The 19,716-nt window shown below is 39.3% G+C and overlaps 1 protein-coding gene across 50 annotated transcripts in view; it reads right to left on the bottom strand.

Annotated features, from left to right (window-relative positions):
- The window catches only part of LRCH3 (leucine rich repeats and calponin homology domain containing 3), a 105,922-nt gene that overhangs the window by 20,232 nt on the left and 65,974 nt on the right, over window positions 1–19,716 (bottom strand). For 11 of the 50 annotated variants that reach the window (XM_035278642.3, XM_054247241.2, XM_002759777.6 and 8 more), the window contains 7 exons: window positions 17,173–17,224; window positions 15,955–16,104; window positions 14,981–15,031; window positions 13,486–13,539; window positions 8,749–8,820; window positions 3,587–3,635; window positions 2,823–2,930 (listed from right to left, as the gene is read on the bottom strand). In XM_035278642.3, coding sequence (XP_035134533.1) covers window positions 2,823–2,930; window positions 3,587–3,635; window positions 8,749–8,820; window positions 13,486–13,539; window positions 14,981–15,031; window positions 15,955–16,104; window positions 17,173–17,224 — 536 coding nt within the window. The remainder of the gene's footprint in view (window positions 1–2,822; window positions 2,931–3,586; window positions 3,636–8,748; window positions 8,821–13,485; window positions 13,540–14,980; window positions 15,032–15,954; window positions 16,105–17,172; window positions 17,225–19,716) is intronic. The other 39 variants (XM_078354860.1, XM_078354866.1, XM_078354886.1 and 36 more) reach the window with 8 other exon arrangements.

Raw genomic sequence — 19,716 nt, 5'->3', positions numbered from 1 at the left:
CTCGTAGATCTATAAGACTCCCACTATTATTGTGTGGGAGTCTAGGGAGTCTAAGTCTCTTTATAGGTCTTATGTATCTGGGTGTTAGGATTGTTAGCTCTTCTTGTTGCACTGATCCTTTTACCACTATGTCTTTGTTGCTTTAAAACATATTTTATCAGAGGCGAGAATTGCAACCCCTGCTTTTTATTTATTTATTTTTGCTCTCCGTTTCGTTGGTAAATCTTTCTCCATCCCTTTGAGTCTTTGGGTATCCTTGCATGTGAAATGGGTCTGGATGTAGCATACCGTTGGGTTTTGGCTCTATCTTTTGATTGGGGGATTTAGTCGATTTAAATTTAGAATTACTGCCATTTGACGTTAACTGGCTGTTTTGTCCATTCGTTAGTGTAAATTCTTCTTTATGTTGATGTTCTTTACTTTTTGGTAGAAAGGCTAATACTGGTTGTTCCTTTCTATGTGTAATGCTTCTTTCAGAAGCTCTTGTAAAGAAGGCCTGGTGGTAATAAAATCTCTGAGTACTTGCTTGTTCATAAAAGATTTTATTTTTCCTTGAGTTGTGAAGCTTAGTTTGGCTGGATATGAAATTCTGGGCTGAAAGTTCTGTTCTTTGAGGATGTTAAATATTGGCCCCCACTCTCTTCTGGCTTGTAGGGTTTCTGCTGAAAGATCTGCTGTAGTCTGATAGGCTTCCCTTTGTGGGTAACCCGACCTTTCTCTCTGGCTGCCCTTAGTATTTTCTCCTTCGTTTCAACCCTGGTGAATCTAACGATTATGTGCCTTGGGGTTGCTCTTCTTGAGGAATATCTTTGTGGTATTCTCTGTATTACCTGGGGTTGAATATTGTCCTGCTTTGCTAGGTTGGGAATGTTTTCCTGAATAATATCCTGAAGAGTACTTTCCAGCTTGAATTCATTCTCTTCGTCGTATTCAGGTACACCTATCAAACGTAAATTAGGTCTTTTCACAGTCCCATATTTCTTGGAGACTTTGCTCATTCCTTTTTATCCTTTTTTCTCTATTCTTGTCTTCTAGTTTTATATAATTAAGTTGGTCTTCAACCTGTGATATCATTTCTTCTGCCTGATCAATTCTGCTATTAAAACTTGTGCATATTTCACGATGTTCTCATGTTGTGTTTTTCAACCCCATTAATTCATTTATATTCCTCTCTATATTGTCTATTTTTATTAACATTTTGTCAAATATTTTTTCAAAGTTCTTAGTTTCTTTACATTGGGTTAGAACAAGTTCTTTTAACTCCCAGAAGTTTCTTATCACCCACCTTCTGAAGCCTACTTCTGTTAATGGAACACGTTTGTTTGTTGAAAGATGTCTCACTTTGTCACCCAACCTGGAGTGCAGTCATGCAATCTTGACTCACTGCAGCCTCAACCTCCCGGGCTCAAGCTATCCTACTGCCTCAGGTCCCCACAAGTAGCTGTGACTACAGGCCCATGCCACTATGCCTGGCTAATTTTTTGTATTTTTTTAAGAGTTGGGATTTTGCCATGTTGCACAGGCTGGTCTCAACTCCAGAGCTCAAGTGATCCCACCTACCTCTGCCTCCCAAAGTGCCAGGATTACAGGCATGAGCCATCTCGCCTGGCCTATTTTTAAATTTTTTTTGAGGCAAAGTTTCACACTGTCATCCAGGGTGGAGTGCAGTGGCGCAATCTCATCTCACTACAACTTCCACCTCCTGGGTTCAAGTGACTCTGCCTCAGCCTACTAAGTAGCTGGGACTACAGGCGTACGCCACCATGCCCGGACAATTTTTGTTTTCTTGGAGACACAGTCTCACTCTGTCGCCCAGGCTGAAATGCAGTGGTGCAAACTTGGCTCACTGCAACCTTTGCCTCCCAGGTTCAAGTGATTCTCCTGCCTCAGCCCCCTGAGTAGCTGGAGTTACAGGCACCATAAAAAAATATCCAGCTAATTTTTCTGTTTTCAGTAGAGATGGGGTTTCACCATGTCGGACAGGCTGGTCTCAAACTCCTGACTTCATGTCATCTGCCCACCTTGGCCTCCCATAGTGCTGGGATTACAGGAGTGAGCCACCATGCCCAGCCAATTTTTGTATTTTTAGTAGAGATGGGTTTCATCACATTGGTCAGGCTGAACTCCTGACCTCAAGAGATCTGCCTGCCTCGGCCTCCCAAAGTGCTGGGATTGCAGGCATGAGCCACCATGCCCAGGCTTATTTTTGTTTTTTTAAGAGACAAGTCTTGCTCTGTTGGCCAAGCTAAAGAACAGTGGTGCTTTTAATTATAACTCATTGTAAACTTGAACTCTTAGACTCAAGCAATCCTCCCCCTCAGCCTCCCAACTAGCTGGGACCATAGGCACATACCACCATGCCAAAAGTAGTCATTTTTGACTTGAAATGGTTGTTTCCACCCCCAGGTAACTTCTCTTTTGGGGACCAGGCAGAAATTTATCATTATTACCTAAAAGACATGTGACTTTAAGTAATTTAAAAATTATTGATTCATTGTTTTAAGAAAATAGCTTTTATCAATAGAAAAATCTGAAATAGAGCTCATTACCAAGACAAAGAACATTGCCTAAACCCTCGAAAGAGCATTCTGTTTGTTAAAACGCTCTATAACCTGCTTTTAGGTGGCACTAAGAAACACTCTCAGCCAAACACATTCAAGTAAGATTTTCCTGATTTAATATCAATGAGATCACAGACACATGCATAAAGCTTTTGCCAAGGTGACAGCTTGGTGTAGAAGTTTGAACAGCATGCATCTAATAGCTAGTGTCACTGTATAAACCTCCCCTTGTCCCTGGCTTTTAAAATCACTACCACCTACCTTTGTTTGTTTCTGCCCTGACACCTGCTCGGAAAAGGAAGCTTTCAGGGCGCTGAGACTTATTTCTCTGGATAGCAGCAGGAAAAGAATACGCAGGGGAATGATGAACTAAATCAGCATGAAAAGTAAAATGAGATTGGAGGAGATGAAAAGAAAATATAATAGCAGACATACAAGTTATAAAAGTTAAATAGCAAATAAAAAATCAAAGATGGCAATGATGTAAAATAATAATTCTATTTAATAGTGAAAAGTCTGGTACAGAAAAGTAATCCTGAAAGCAGGGGGACTGCTTGTGTGTATTTTACGTTGTCATGTTATTTGTGGTGTATCCATAAGGTAGAATGAAAGGTAACATATTGAACCGTCTCCTGCAAACCTAGGGCCCTGCTAGCTGTTGTTTACTTATTCATATCAAATGGCTCACTAGCTGAACAACCAATTTAATTTAAAAATGGGAAAAAACCCCAGTGGTTTCCAATTCTGTATCTGATTTCCATCTCAGAAAAAGCAGCCACAGCTCACTAAGAAGTAATTTAGGAAAATCTTGGTAAAAATGTATAATCTTGGCTGTGTGGTGTAGCTTACACCTGTAGTCGAAACATTTTGGAAGGCCAAGGCAGAAGGATCCCTTGAGCCCAGGAGTTTGAGACCAGCCTGGTCAACATAGAAAGTCCTTGTCTCTATTTAAATTTTTTTAATTAAAAAAAAATGAAGAAGAATTATACTCTGGATGTGGCTAATTGTACCTTTGTGTCCATTACCTGTTTCTGTTGTAGATGAACTTAATAGAGCATTAGGTCTATCATCAACCTGTGAGGAAACAGAGATACATCAATAATTATTATTCAAGACGAAATACTGGCTGTAATGAGCTATAGTTGTGTACTGCACTCCAGCCTGGGTGACAGAGCCAGATACTGTCTCTCTTTTTTTTTTTTTTTTTTTTTTTTTGAGACAGGGTCTTACTCTGTCATCCAGGCTAGAGTGTGATGGCATGGTCTCCCAGGCTCAGGTAATCTTCCTACCTCAGCCTCCCAAGTAGCTGGAACTATAGGTGCACACCACCATGCCCAGTTAATTTTTCTATTTTTTTTTTGTAGAGACAGGGTCTTGCCACGTTAGACAGGTTGGTCTCAACCTCCTGAGTTCAAGTGATCCAGCCTCAGACTCCCAAACCGCTGGATTGTAGATGTGAGCCACTGTGCCTGGCCTGACCCTCTCTTTAAAAAAAAAAGAAAGAAAAGGCCGGGCGCAGTGGCTCAAGCCTGTAATCCCAGCACTTTGGGAGGCCGAGGCGGGTGGATCACGAGGTCAAGAGATCGAGACCATCCTGGTCAACATGGTGAAACCCCATCTCTACTAAAAATCAAAAAATTAGCTGGGCATGGTAGTGCGTGCCTGTAATCCCAGCTACTCAGGAGGCTGAGGTGGGAGAATTGCTTGAACCCAGGAGGTGGAGGTTGCGGTGAGCTGAGATTGCGCCATTGCACTCCAGCCTGGGTAACAAGAGTGAAACTCCATCTCAAAAAAAAAAAACAAGGAAGAAAAAAAAAAGAGGGTTTGATGAAATGAATTAATTCTGTATTTTTAAAAGCCAAGCTGGCCGGGCAAGGAGGCTCACGCCTGTAATCCCAGCACTTTGGGAGACCAAGGCAGGTGGATCACGAGGTCAGGAGTTCAAGACCAGACTGAATTATTAGATTATTCTAGACATAGAGGAAGAAATAAGTTCAAAAATTTTAAAAACACATATTAACAGGGCATAGACTAGAAATTTAAGCGTTAAAGAATAAAAGGAGAAAGTTAATAGGCAACTTTATTAGATGAGAAAGAAGAGCTTAAACAAACAACACTGATGGGGAGTGAATGTTCTCTCTCTTTGCTTTGAAACAGCAATAGGCCGGGTGCGGTGGCTCACACCTATAATCCCAGCACTTTGGGAGGTGGAGGTAAGCGGGATGGCCTGAGGTCAGGGGTTTGAAACCAGCCTGGCCAACATGGTAAAACCCCATCTCTACTAAAAATACAGAAGTTAGCTGGGTGTGGTGGGGCACACCTGCAGTCCCAGCTACTCGGGAGGCTGAGGCAGGAGAATTGCTGGAACCCAGGGGGTGGAAGCTGCAGCAAGCTGAGATTGCACTGCTGCACTACAGCCTGGGCAACAGAGCAAGACTCCATCTCAAAAAAACAAAAAACAAACAAAAATAAACAACAGATAATGCACAACTGGGTATGACGAAAAACAAAGCCAGAAGAGAGGAGACTTATAAATATGACGGTTTTTAAAATGTATTTTTATTGAAGCTATAAATCTAAGTGACTTACATTCTAGGATACAAAAATAATTAGCTTAAATCACTCTGGGGCTATTAACTGTATTTGGGAACTCCTGGAAAACTGGAGAGAGAAAAAAATGAAAAGAAAAGTATCTCTCACTAGAGAATTTAGGCAATGAAAAAAAAGAACCTCAGAAACTGGCATAAACTCAACCTTTAAGCCTGGGGTTGAGTTTAAGCAGTAAGATAAAATAATTCATAAATATAATGTATAATTGCTGTGAAAATAACAGAGATACTAAAAAAAATGAAGAATAAATCTTTCTTTTTTTCCTTTTCTTTTTTTGAGACAGAGTTTTGCTCTTGTTGCCCAGGCTAGAGTGCAATGGCATGATCTTGGCTCACCGCAACCTCCGCCTCCCAGGTTCAGAAGCAAATCTCCTGCCTCAGCCTCCCAAGTAGCTGGGATTACAGGCACCCGCCATCAGGCACAGCTAATTTTGTATTTTTGGTAGAGATGGGGTTTCTCCATGTTGGTCAGGCTGGTCTGGAATTCCCGACCTCAGGTGATCCGCCCACCTCAGACTCCCAAGGTGCTGGGATTACAGGTGTGAGCCATCACATCCAGCCAAATAAATCATTTAAAATCATCATTTGACAGTACAGCAGGTCTGATAGAAAAAAAGTTAGACCTATCTTTCTTAAATCTAGTAAAGTTTTATACTTCATTTCACATGATAGCCATGTAGAACAAGAAAGTTGTGTGGTCTGGATCACACAACTTTTGGCACAGTCACATTTAACCTTTTTCAATTATGACTTTGAGAGAGAATAAGCCACAATGCCCGAAGGTGTTATGGAATCTAACCAATTAACTTCTCTCTCACACATCTAGAAGGGTACTCGTTATATGTACCTTTTTTGAGAGAATTCTGAAAACAAAGTTGCTGAAATAATTTTCTGTGTTGTTCCAAAAAGGAACCCAGTTGAGAAAGGCTAGCAAAGGGTTAACATGGAAGATAATTACAAAGTTTCTTCAGGAGGCAGCCAGGTATGTAGGGCATGTTCAATAATAAGCAGAGAAGGTTTCTCAGGTTTACGGTTGTTATAAAGTTGGGATTATTAGCCAGGCGTGGTGGCGTGCACCTATAATCCCAGCTACTCGGGAGGCTGAAGCAGGAGAATCACTTGAACCCAGGAGGCGGAGGTTGCAGTGAGCCAAGATCGTGCCATTGCACTCTAGCCTGGGCGAAAGAGTGAGACTCTGTCTCAAAACAAAAAAAAGTTGGGGTCAGCACTAAAAAAACATGATGCAGATTAAAATGAGGGTTACCAGAGGCTGGGAAGGTAGTAGGAGAGTGGCAGGAGGAGGTGGGCTTAATGGGTACAAAAAATAAAAAGAGTAAGATCCAGTATTTGATAGTACAAAAGGGTCATTACGGTAAATAATAATTTAATTGTAAATTTTAAAATAACTAAAGGAGTATAATTGGATTGTTTGTAACACTAAGGAAAAATGCTTAAGGTGATGAATAGCCCATTTACCTGAGATAATTATTATGCATTATATACCTGTATTAAAGTATCTCATAAATATACACACCTACTATGTATCCATAAAAATAAAAATAAAAAAATACAAGGGCATGATACAAGAATTCGGTTTTTATGTTTTTAGTCACAGTCTTGCTGGGGTGCAGTGGTGTGTGATCACAGCTCACTGCAGCCTTGAATTCCTGCCATCAACTGTAGTCCCTCCTTGGGCTCCCAACACTGGGATTGCAGGTGTGAGCCACTGGGTACTAGTTATATGTACTTTTTTTGCAACAATTTGAAAGTATTCTGGCATATTAGAGACGTAAAAATGTTCAAACAGCAAAATTAAATGTTCAGGAAAAACACAGGATACAACATGTGGAAAGTAACTCTCATTTAGAAGTATAACTAGGTTGGGCGCAGTGGCTGACACCCAGCACGGCGGGATGATCGCTTACCCAGGAATTTGAGACCAGCCTGGGCAATGTAGTAGGACTCTGTCTCTACAAAAACTTAAAAATTAGCCAGGTGTGGTAGTACACATCTGTAGTCTCAACTACTCAGGAGACTAGGGTGGGAGGATCGCTTGAGCCTGGGAGGCAAAGGTTGCAGTGAGCTGTTACTGTACTCCAGCCTGGGAGACAGAGCAAGACTCTGTCTCAAAACATAAAAGAAGTATAACTAAAACCTTTGAGAATTACAGAGGATACTTAGCAAAAATAAGACCAAAATTTCTAAAACCACCCTAAATGGGCAAGCTCTAATGAGGGATATATTTCTAGTTGTGGACCATCAAGCCAGAATGGAGGGCAGAGAACTTGTGAAAATTCATTAAAGATTAACAGGCTAGGAAAGGTATGTAAAGGGATCTGAGTTTATCTAGGAAGAAACTAAAGATGGCATCGTAATTGTTTTTAAATTCTTACATTAAAAAAAGGAAATCTTGTTTTTTTTAAAAAAAGGATTCTTACATTAAAAAATGCTAAATAACTAGAAAATCTCCACTCTGGAAATCAAAGAAGTATAAATCAGAGCAGGACAGTTGTAAGTCAGACAAAGGTCTTCTTGAGAGTAAGAACTGTTCATCATTTTGTACATATCCAGTGATAACAAATACGGAATGACCATTCCTAGAGGCCTTCAAAAATAAAGTACTACAAGTTCTGAATTTTTAGAGCTAAAATTTTTATGGAAAGTGATGTGTATCATCTCTTATGACATTATTGTTGATATAAATTTTTTTCTTATACGGCCAGACCGTACATATTTTAGGCTTGTAGGTATATGGTCTTGGTCACAATTATTCCAACCCAGGTATTTACTGTGCAAGCAACCACAGGTAATATATCAACAAAAGAGACTGAATATAAAGATAAAGATAAAGCTTTATTTATAAACCCAAGTGGCCTAGGGGCCACAGTTGGCTGACCCCTACTGTAGAGGGTTTTGGCAGTGACAGTTTTTTTGGACTCAAATTATTTTGTATGCACATGAGACAACAGAGTTAATTGGATACAATAATTTGACATTATATACTAACAAAAGTGAAATAATAATTCATGACAAGAAAAAAACTTTGATAAAAAAATCAGAATACCCAGCACTTTGGGAGGCCGAGGTGGGTGGATCACGAGGTTAAGAGATCGAGACCATCCTGGTCAACATGGTGAAACCCCATCTCTACTAAAAATACAAAAAATTAGCTGGGCATGATGGCGCGTGCCTGTAATCCCAGTTACTCAGGAGGCTGAGGCGGGAGAATTGCTTGAACCCAGGAGGCGGAGGTTGCGGTGAGCCAAGATCGTGCCATAGCACTCCAGCCTGGGTAACAAGAGCAAAACTCCGTCTCAAAAAAAAAAAAAAAAAAATCAGAACAACACATCAAACAATCTGAATACAAAGAATTAATGTGAGCTCTATGACAATCTCTAGCATCACAAAACTTTTAAAAAATTTCAAGGGAAATCAATGTTAAACTCAAATAGTTTCAAATACAAGTATATTTATGCAATCCTATATTTCAGATTGTTAGATCAATTCATTGAAAAATTCAAGACCTTATATATTCCCCCTCCCCAAATTTCCTGGTGAATTACAATAACAGGAGATACCTTAAGAGGTGTGAAGGCAGAAGAATGAGGCAGGGTAGCAGCACAGCCCACTTGATTCAACCCTGACAGCGACTAAATTTCAAATGAGAGAGAAGAAACAGACGGCAGCATTTATGTTAGCAAAATGTCAGGCAGGCAGATCTGACTAGTGAAATTAGAAAAGGAAAGGTCACTGACAATCTTTCAAGTGGTTTACTAAGCTACCGACAGGGCAGAAAGAGAATATTTGGGGGACAGAAACCCATCAACACCGTTTTTCCACTTGTATAGCTGAGTAGTGTCAATACCTCATACCACATTAATCAGTAAATGAGAGGCATGATTTATTAACAATGATTGATGCAGAAATAAAACAGAACACCAACATTTTTAGCATAGTAGCCTTGAAACATTTGAGTCCTGTTCCTATGATGGGGGATTTTAACCACCCAGAACTGGCCTGAATAAAAACAATACCTTTTCGGCATTAATCAAAATTAGTTATATAATAATTCAATATGAGAAGACAGGACATGAGGATTCTGCATCAACCTCAAGGATGAACCGGTATTTCATTTCTGCCTCCATGAAACTCCTAACGATCTATAAGAGGGTAAGGTGGAATTTCCCTTTTCTTCAAATCCTTTATTTTTTACCAACCAACCAACATACAACTGGTTAGATATATTAGAGATATAATTACAGATACTAAATGTTAGAGTCTATTGTATACATATAATTATTGTCAATTAAAAAGAAAAAAATTTAAAGTATTTATTATATAGAATTTTGATTACAGGTAAGAGATGTTCAAAACATGACAATTTTTCTCATTTGCCACATGGGGAGTGGAAATCAAAGAAGACAGTACTTTCAAATAGGGCACTGGATAAAGTTTTACCTATTAAAACAATAAAATGCCAAGAGCTTAAAAATAGTGAAGTCTTTATAAGTTAAATTAAAAAAAAAAATTAGGCCGGGCGCAGTGGCTCAAGCCTGTAATCCCAGCACTTTGGGAGGCCGAGGCGGGTGGATCACGAGGTCAAGAGATTGAGACCATCCTGGTCAACATGGTGAAACCCCGTCTCTACTCAAAATACAAAAAATTAGCTGGGCATGGTGGCGCGTGCCTGTAATCCCAGCTACTCGGAAGGCTGAGGCAGGAGAATTGCCTGAACCCAGGAGGCGGAGGTTGAGGTGAGCCGAGATCGCGCCATTGCACTCCAGCCTGGGTAACAAGAGCAAAACTGTCTCGAAAAATAAAAATAAAAAAATTAAACAAGAACCACAAATTTGTAAACCATGAGATGAATGAACAATAAAACAAATGGGTATTTAGGAAAAGGTAGGCATATATGGTCAACAAAATAAATAAAAATGTAGTTTTAATGAGTATTAACATATTTTTCTGTGACAAAAGCAGCATGTAACACACAACGTATTACGTGTATCACAAAACCTATCTTAAAGCAGTAAATAGTAAAATATACCAAAAAACAAAACTGTGACAACGGTAATACACTGTGTATGCTTCAGCAGTTTAGATTTCCCAGGCCTTCTCTTTAATCAAAAGTACTGAAACTACTGCCAATCTCAAATATAAAAAGGAAAAACAGAAGTGGAGGAAGAGGAGTTAAAATGAACTTCATATTCTTTTAAAATGAGATCTGACACAGATGAAAGCAACAGGAGCTTGAGGGACAGCCTGAAGAGAATGTCCGTGTAACAGGTATTAGCTGTTAGAAATTTGTATTTCAAATCCTATGTTTCAAGGTCTTTAAATCAAATTAAACATTCACCTTACCATATCATCAGACCTTTTCATCATGAAACTGTTTAATAATCAGTAGATGCACAGAACTTATGTGTCCATTCAAGAAATATTTATTGAGCACCTAATATATTCCAGGAACTGTGGTAAAGATGAAATATATTAAGGCATATTAATACAAAATAGAATATCCGTGTGCTCATGAAGCTTATAGTCTAGTGGTCTAATAGAAAAGAGACAATAAAAGAATAAACAAGTTGGGCATGGTGGCTCATGCCAGCACTTTGGGAGGCTGGGACAGGAGGACTGCTTAAGCCCAGTAGTAAGAGACCAGCCTGGACAACACAGTGAGACCCTGTCTGTACAAAAGATTTTTTTTAAAAACTAGCCACCTGTGGTGCATGCACCTGTAGTCCCAGCTACTCGGGAGGCTGATGGAAAAGGATCACTTGAGCCCAGGAGATTGAGGCCTCAAGGAGCCATGTTCGTGCCACTGCACTCTAGCCTGGACAACAGACGGAGACCCTGTCCAAAAATAAATAAATAAATAAATAAAATAAAAAATTAAATTAAAAATAAAATAAAAATAAAAAACATACTATGATAAAAAAATTACTGTGACAACAGTAATGAACTATACTTCCTGGGCCTCCTTTTCATCAAATGTACTGGAACTCCTGTCAATTTATTTAACTGTCAATAAACTGTGGGCTGATTTAAGGGTAGTGGGATGCAGAGAAGCCATGTTAAAGATGTGACATTTAAACAAATACCTGATAGATGAATAGGAATTAATCAAGGGGTATATGCAGTGAAGGAAAGGCATTCTATGTAAAAGGAATAGCATTTGCAAAGGACTGAGGTGGGAAAGGGCTTCTTATATTGGAAGAGCTGAAAAAATGCTGGTATAGCATAAGCCCAGAGATGAAACTGGAGAGGGAGACAGTAGACAGAGCAAGAAGGAACTTCTAGGCCACGTTTCTATTTCATTCTAAGAGCAACATAAAGCCTTCTGAAGCATGGAGAGGTGACAGTAGACAGAGCAAGAAGAAGCTTCTAGGCCATGTTTTGATTACTCTAAGAGCAGTATGAAGCCTTCTGAAGCATAGTTTTGATAATATAAGGTTTTATGTAAAATATGACTCTTTCTGCAGTGTTGGTTACACATTTATTTGTCATACCAAGAAATGTGAGATGTGGGGGCCGGGTGCGGTGGCTCATGCCTGTCATCCCAGCACTTTGGGAGGCTGAGGTGGGGGGATCACCTGAGGTCAGGAGTTCAAGACCAGCCTGACCAACATGGAAACCCTGTCTCTACTAAAAACACAAAAAAGCTGGGCATGGTGACACGTGCCTGTAATCCCAACTTCTTAGAAGGTTGAGGCAGGAGAATCGCTTGAACCCAGGAGATGGAAGTTGCAGTGAGCCAAGACTGTGTCACTGCACTCCAGCCTGGACGGAAGAGTGAGACTCCGTCTCAAAAAAAAGGTCATTGGACTTAGAAGAAATTCCTTGCTTTTAAATACCATCTAATTTGGAGGATCAGGTATGAATACTAATAACTGAAACATAAGTGAATGTGTTCTGACAAATGGCTGAAGGGAATTTAAAACTTCACTCTAAGGGGATTTTGCTGTTGTTGTTTTTCTAAATTCCACTGTTTCCTTGACAAAAAAGTCTTGGCACTCAGACTTATATCACTTACTATATGTGTTATTAAATCTTCAGTTTCCTAAACTGTTTTCAATCACAGCATGGGAAGCAGTACAGCATGGTGTTTAATGCAGGTTCTCACATCAGCCAGATAGATATGGATTTCCAGCCTTGCACTTACTAGCTATGTGACCTTGGACAAGTCACATTCTGGACATGATATTCTGTGCCTCAGCAATCAATCACTTATAAAAAGGTGGTAAGTTTAACCTTAACTCTTAAAGTTGCTATGAAGAGTAAATGAGATAATTTTGCTAATTGTCCGGATCATCTGAGGCTCTCAATATTTTTCTACATTAATTTAAATTATTATTTGCTTCTTATGCCAATTCACTTCCATTAAAACTCTAGAGTCTGATGATTGCATTCATCTATAAGATTGCCCAGTCAAAAGACACTTTATCCATCTCAAAGGAAATGAAGATTGCAGAGTACACAGAAATTTTAACAGACCATGAAAGTTTATATAATAGGAATCTCATGCTGAAGCATGCAAGCGATGCAACAGTATGCGCAGTGGCAGCAGTTACTAGCACATGAGACAGAACTGCTGTAGACACTAGAATTCTGAATCGCACTACTATGAAAAAAATAGCATAAAACATGATGGGGAAAGAAATTCTATAAATGGTTCAAATTCTTTCGCAAGGCTAATAAAATTAAGACTTTAAATAAATCTTCCATCTTACACTCATTTTCCGCTGATGAAACAGGAAGTAAAAGTAAACCAGTGTTAAAAATGATCAGTAGTAAATGTTTTCTTGAGTTTAACAAAATGAACATGAAGAAATAATATTGAGATATAAGTATTTAAAACCAAAGTTAAGGATATTCAGTAGCTTAAAATGCATAATAAAATAGGATGCCAAATATACAGTTGCGCAATCAGTGTCATGAGGTAATGGACTCCACCTAACATATAGGTGGCCCATGAGCCAAATTCATGATTAATAAAGTAAGTGCTCCTGGAATTATAAATATTTTTTAAATGAGTATTATGATATGTCACTGTTCCCAGCACACATATAAGGCCAATATGGCTTGCAATGCAATTTTACTTTTGGAGGCACTGACAAAGATATGAGCTGCAGAATCTGAAACACTGGGTAAACCACAAATGGTAATGTAGAAAAATGGTTTAGTTATTTATAAAGCATTTAGTAATGATGCTCATCATGTTTTATGGTATTTAGATAGTTTCTGAATAGTACAAGAGCTATTCTTTAATCTCCAAACACAGAAATGTAAAACTCCATCTTGCGCAAAACTCTTACCACTAACAAGGCACTATCGTCAGTGTGCTGAGACCTTCTGGATGGGAAGGGGCACTGGAGAGGTGGAGAAAAACGAAGCAATGTCAAAAACAAACTACGCACACGTGTGACATTTTCACAAATACACAAAAAAAGAGACATACTAAGACACACTTTTGAAGAGGCTGACATAGAGGACCACATTCACAATCATCTGGAATTCATGCATTATAATAGTCAATAAGTTGGTTCTGAGTACTGATGTTCTCCCGGAGTTTAAACAACTTCAAATATGATCTTATTGCCTAAAGCCTTCCAAAGCAAGGAGGGAACAGAAAGCTGGAGAGAGATGTAACAATAACATAAAGAATTTGTAGTCATTTAGTAAGCCAGCAACAAACAAGAAGCCCAAGAGTCATGATTCCTAGTCTAAGTATGTCTTCATTTTCTTTCTCAAACAAAATGAAAAGTACAGTTACAATTTTCAGAACTAGATATTTTATTTTCCTGTGGAGCTTTAGTTTTCTTGAGAATGAATTATTTGAAAACAATCATCAAGAAGGAAACACCAGAGTAAAAAAGAAAAAATATATTAAATTTATCAAACTTTGATTGTCAAAAATTTGTTAGAATTACTACCAAGTAAAGAAAAGACAAGTGAAGATGTTTGAGTCAATCTTTCAGGTATTATAAAAATACATAGTATTTGTATATATAAAAAATAGTTATGTCTGATACAATTGTTAAAAACCCTTTATAATGGACAAGTGAAAAACTTTCAAACAATGCACTTCCCATAAGAGAAACACTTGTGCTTTAAAAACACTGCACTGAAAACTGTTGCTTGTAAAGCCCCATGTGTTAGGTTTTCAAATATCTTATTTTATAAAAAGAAAAATCAAAATTCACAAGAAATAATGCTTTTATGCATTTTTCAAGGAGGTAATGATCATAAACTGGAAAAACTGGAAGGTAAAGATAAAGGGAAAATGGTTAATGAGAAAGCCAACTACTATAAAAACATTTAGTAAGCTTCACTTTAACAGATCAAAATAGACACGTAGATCTTTAAAAGGTTAAGTGATTAATTTTATGTTAATCTGTAATGAAAATGTACTATTTGATATTATAAAATGAATGTTATAATTGGTAACTCTGAAGCTGAAATAGTATCTAAGAGTCTTTTTCATGTTTAATATACACTCCATTTATCTGTGCCAGAACTCTACACACCATGCTTCAAATATGGAGGAAAGGGGGATGATGCCTCTGGTGGGGGTCAGGGAGGAAAATATAATCTCTAGATGGATATGTATAGCTGAAAAAAAGCCTCAATCTATGGATTCTAATATACTCCTTGGCTTGTATCTTCTCCATCATAAGTAGAATTTTGTGAGGACGGAAAAGGAAAAATGGCAATATTCTGATCACTGAAAACATGATAATCACATGTAAACATTTTATTTCCATTGCAAAAATAATCAATTCCAAAGAAAAGGTGATTACATCAACTTACCTCATTATCTAAGAGGGGCTGCTGTTTTTGTGGACTTTGTGATGCTTTTTGCTATATAACCCCAAAACCCCCCAAAAAGGGAAGTTGGTTAGAGTCTGGTACACGAAAATAACAATTATATTTACTAAAATAATCACTCACATTAATTCTTTATCTCTTCTATACAGAATTTTTCTAGATTACTAGTTAGAACATGTTAGGTTAGAAATTTTAAAAACTATATATATACCTGCATAAACACATATCTCTTACTATATTCTCTCAATGAACTTACTCTTTCCCTCTAATGGCTTCAGTTATCACTCTAATGCTACTAACTTTATCTATAAGCAAATCTCAGGTTTGTATTTTCAACTGTCTATGGAAACTCTACTTAGAAACCCCGCTCCACCCCATATTTGACATATTCAAAGACAAACTCAAAATGTCCCATACGAACTGGCTATTTTCTTCAATTTGTTATGTCTAATAATAACATCATAGCACTGGTATATAGTCCCTGCTTTACAATGTGTTCATATTGTATATGACTGTGTATAAAGTATTTCAGTTTTGTTTTTTTTTTTTTGAGACGGAGTCTCACTCTGTCGACCAGGCTGGAGTGCAGTGGTGCAATCTCAGCTCACTGCAATCTCTTAAAAAGCTAATCACTTCGCTGGGTGTGGTGGCTCACATCTGTAATCCTAGCACTTTGGGAGGCTGAGGTGGGTGGATCACCTGAGGTCAGTAGTTCAAGACCAGCCTGGCCATCATGGTGAAATCCCATCTTTGAAAAAAATAAAATAAAAGATAATCACTTCTATTGTCCTCATACAGACAGACACAAGTAAAAGAGACAGTCACTTTATTTAGTCAAGATTCCTTTTAGAGAGAAAAAAAGTTGACATTTTAATTGACAATAAAAACCAACAGGTTTCACCAAACAAGCCCTTGACCTCGAAGTAACTGTAACAGTACCATTAAAAGGGACTCACTTTGACAAAGTCCAGGACGGCATCTCTCTGGATCTGCCTGGTCCTTATTTTCTCCTCCTCATATTGCAGGGCAGCAAGCTGTGCCTCTCTCCGAGTGCGCTCTACTAACTGTTCTCTTCTCCGATGAAGCTCCAAGTCTGTATGTGACAGCTGGAACCAAAGCATTATTGTGCATATTAAACTAAAAATAAGATGCGCCTTATCAGGAGTATTTCCTATCCATTTAAACTACTGTTGACCCATGCAACTTTTACTTTGAAATCACCTAGCATTTCTTTTCCTTTTTTTGTGAGACGGAGTTTTGCTCTTGTTGCCCAGTTGGGAGTGCAATGGCGCGATCTCGGCTCACCACAACCTCCGCCTCCCAGGTTCAAGCAATTCTCCTGCCTCAGTCTCCCGAGTATCTGGGATTACAGGCATGTGCCACCATGCTGGGCTAATTTTGTACTTTTTAGTAGAGATGGGGGTTTCTTCGTGTTGGTCAGGCTGGTCTCAAACCCACAACCTCAAGTGATCTGCCTGCCTCGGCTTCCCAAAGTGCTGGGATTACAGGCGTGAGCCACCATGCCCAGTCCTAGCATTTCTTTAAATGTGTTTATTGCTAATCTTTTCCCATCTTTGCATGTCTCTTTTTTTTTTTTCTTTTCTGACAGAGTCTCGCTCTGTTGCCCAGGCTGGAGTGCTGTGGCGCGATCTCGGCTCACTGCAGCCTCTGCCTCCCGGGTTCAAGTGATTCTCCTGTTTCAGCCTCCTGAGTAGCTGGGACTACAGGCGCATGCCACCACACCGGGCTAATTGTATTTTTAGTAGAGCTGGGGTTTCACCATGTTGGCCAGGATGGTTTCAATCTCCTGACCTCATGATCCACCCACCTCGGCCTCCCAAAGTGGTGGGATTACAGGTGTGAGCCACTGCGCCCGGCCGCATTGTTCTTACATATATTACGTTGGTGCAAAAGTAACTGCAGTTTCTGCCATCACTTTCAATGCAGAAACCGCAATTGCTTTTGCATCAACCTAATACTATTAAAGCCATCACGAAGGTAAAGATTTTCTGTCTAGTGGCTAAAAACACGAGAAAGTATCATGTACAAATGTTATATTAATTGACTGAGGAGACAGGTAATAAAGTTTAAATAATCTGGCAATTAATGACAATTTAAGCATTAGGAAAAAAATCATCTTAGTTTAAAAAACAAACACAACTACTAAAAATTACCTGATTGTGACTTGGTGATAGTGACAAGAGAGAAGATGGCTCAACTGGAACCCTGACCCAAAAAGAAAAAAGAAACTCTTTGATAACAAGACAAACAGACATACAAAAAACAAATGAAATTTTTCTTATAAATGTAGCTTTCTATCAGTAGTAAACTGCCTAGTTAGCACTGAAGGAGTAGCTGCATTTAGTAAACCTGAGCCCAAGTCATTAAGTTAAACCACAGGAACATCTGATGTCTCCAACTCAGGTTTCATGTGATATCACTGATTAATCTACAGCTAGCTACCAACTGTCTATGTCAGCCAATACCAACACTACAGTGGGTATCACTTTCAAAGAGTATTATTTCTTTATAACACAAGTAACTATTATCTTCTTTACCACCACAATTAAAACAAGATACATGTAAATTGAGATCTTTTTACACGTAAAGTCATTTTATCAACAGAAATCTAGAATACCACAGAACCTGATAACTGTACTTGTAAAGCTCTTATTTTCAATTGATGAAGCAATTTTAACATGAAATAACGATTCTGGTTTTTTTATTTTTAAGAAAAATAAGAAACCCCCCCTTTTTTTTTTTGAGACGGAGTTTCGCTCTAGTTACCCAGGCTGGAGTGCAATGGTGCAATCTCAGCTCACTGCAACCTCCGCCTCCTGGGTTCAGGCAATTCTCCTGCCTCAGCCTCCTGAGTAGCTGGGATTACAGGCACGCACCACCATGCCCAGCTAATTTTTTGTATTTTTTAGTAGAGACAGGGTTTCACCATGTTGACCAGGATGGTCTCGATCTCTTAACCTCGTGATCCACCCGCCTCGGCCTCCCAAAGTGCTGGGATTACAGGCTCGAGCCACTGTGCCCTGCCAGCAATGTTAATTCTTATAGTTTACTATTTATCTTTTTCCTGAAACAGATTTCATTTTTCAAGTCTCTGTAACTCACCATTGTGTCTGAAACTAAAACTCACAAGAGTAGTGACTTTCTGACGTTTAGGACCTGGCCTCTGAAACTATGATGATTAACCTATCAGGCTGATCTAAATGCACTGAAATCCGTGTGATATTAGGAGAACAAAAACAAAATCTCATGATCATGGCTCATCACTGCAGTCTTGACCTCCCAGACTCAAGCCATCATACCCAGCTATTTTTTTAAAAAATTGTTTTGTAAGCTGGGCATGGTGGCGTGTGCCTGTAGTCCCAGCTACTTGGGACGTTGAGGCAGGAAATAGCTTGAACTCAGGAGGCAGAGGCTGCAGTGAGCCGAGATCACGCCACCGCACTCCAGCCTGGTGCCTGGCAACAGAGTGAGACACTGTCTAAAAAAAAAAAAAAAGTTTTTTTTCTGTAGAGATGGGGGTCTTAGTATGCTGCCCAGGCTGGTCTCAAACTCCTGGTGTCAAGCCATCCTCCCAACTCAGCCTCCCAAAGTACTTGGATTACAGGCGTGTGACCCACTGCACCCAGCCTCATACTGTTGCCCAAGCTGGAGTGCAATGGCGTGATCATGGATCACTGCAGACTCAACCTCCTGGCCTCAGGTGGTAATCCCAACTCACCTTTCAAGTAACTAGCCTACAGGCATGTATCAACCAACCCAGGCTTATTTTTAAGACAGGGTTTTGCTTATGTTGCCCAGGTTGCCCTCAAACTCCTGTATTCCAGTAATCCACCCACCTTGTCCTCCCAGAGTACTGGGATTACAGGTGTGGGCCACTGCACCCTGCCCTGATTACACATTTAGAGTAACAGGAATTAACTGCAACTTTCTCCTTAGATTACTAATTTCACTGTTAAAATTTCTTATAGCTTTTAGTGACCACCTGTGGATAAACTGAATCAAAACACAGAAAGGACCAAATAAACCATCTCAAGTGTGTTTATGTGCCCTGACTTTAACACTATATTTTAACAATGCTTTTTAATCTTTTTTTTTTTTGAGACTGAGTCTCGCCCTGTCACCCTGGCTATAGTGCAGCGGCACAATTTTGGCTCACTGAAACCTCCACCTCCTGGGTTCAAGTGATTCTTCCACCTCAGCCTCCTGAATAGCTAGGATTACAGACATGTGCCACCATGCCTGGCTAGTTTTTGTATTTTTAGTAGTGACAGGCGGATCACAAGGTCAGGAGATTGAGACCATCCTAGTCAACATGGTGAAACCCTGTCTACTAAAAAAAAAAAAAAAAATTAGCCTGGTGTGGTGGCACGTTTCTGTAGTCCCAGCTACTTGGAGGCTAAGGCAGAGGAATTGCATGAACCTGGTAGGCAGAGGTTGTAGTGAGCCAAGATCTTGCCACCGCATCCAAGCCCAGCGACAGAACAAGACTCCATCTACCAAAACAACAACAACAACAACAAAAACCTATCAGCAGTAAATGATGTTGTTCATTCCTCTCCATACTTCTTCAAACACTGTTTTCAAGGCTAGGCACAATGGCTCATGTTTTTAATCCCAGCATTTTGGAATGCCAAGGTGGGATGATCACTTGAATCCAGGAGATCGAGGCTGCTTATGGGCTATGATGACACCACTCC

Source organism: Callithrix jacchus, chromosome 17, assembly GCF_049354715.1.
Source record: "Callithrix jacchus isolate 240 chromosome 17, calJac240_pri, whole genome shotgun sequence".
NCBI classification, from domain to species: domain Eukaryota; kingdom Metazoa; phylum Chordata; class Mammalia; order Primates; family Cebidae; genus Callithrix; species Callithrix jacchus.
This window is presented reverse-complemented; position numbering and strand designations above follow the sequence as displayed.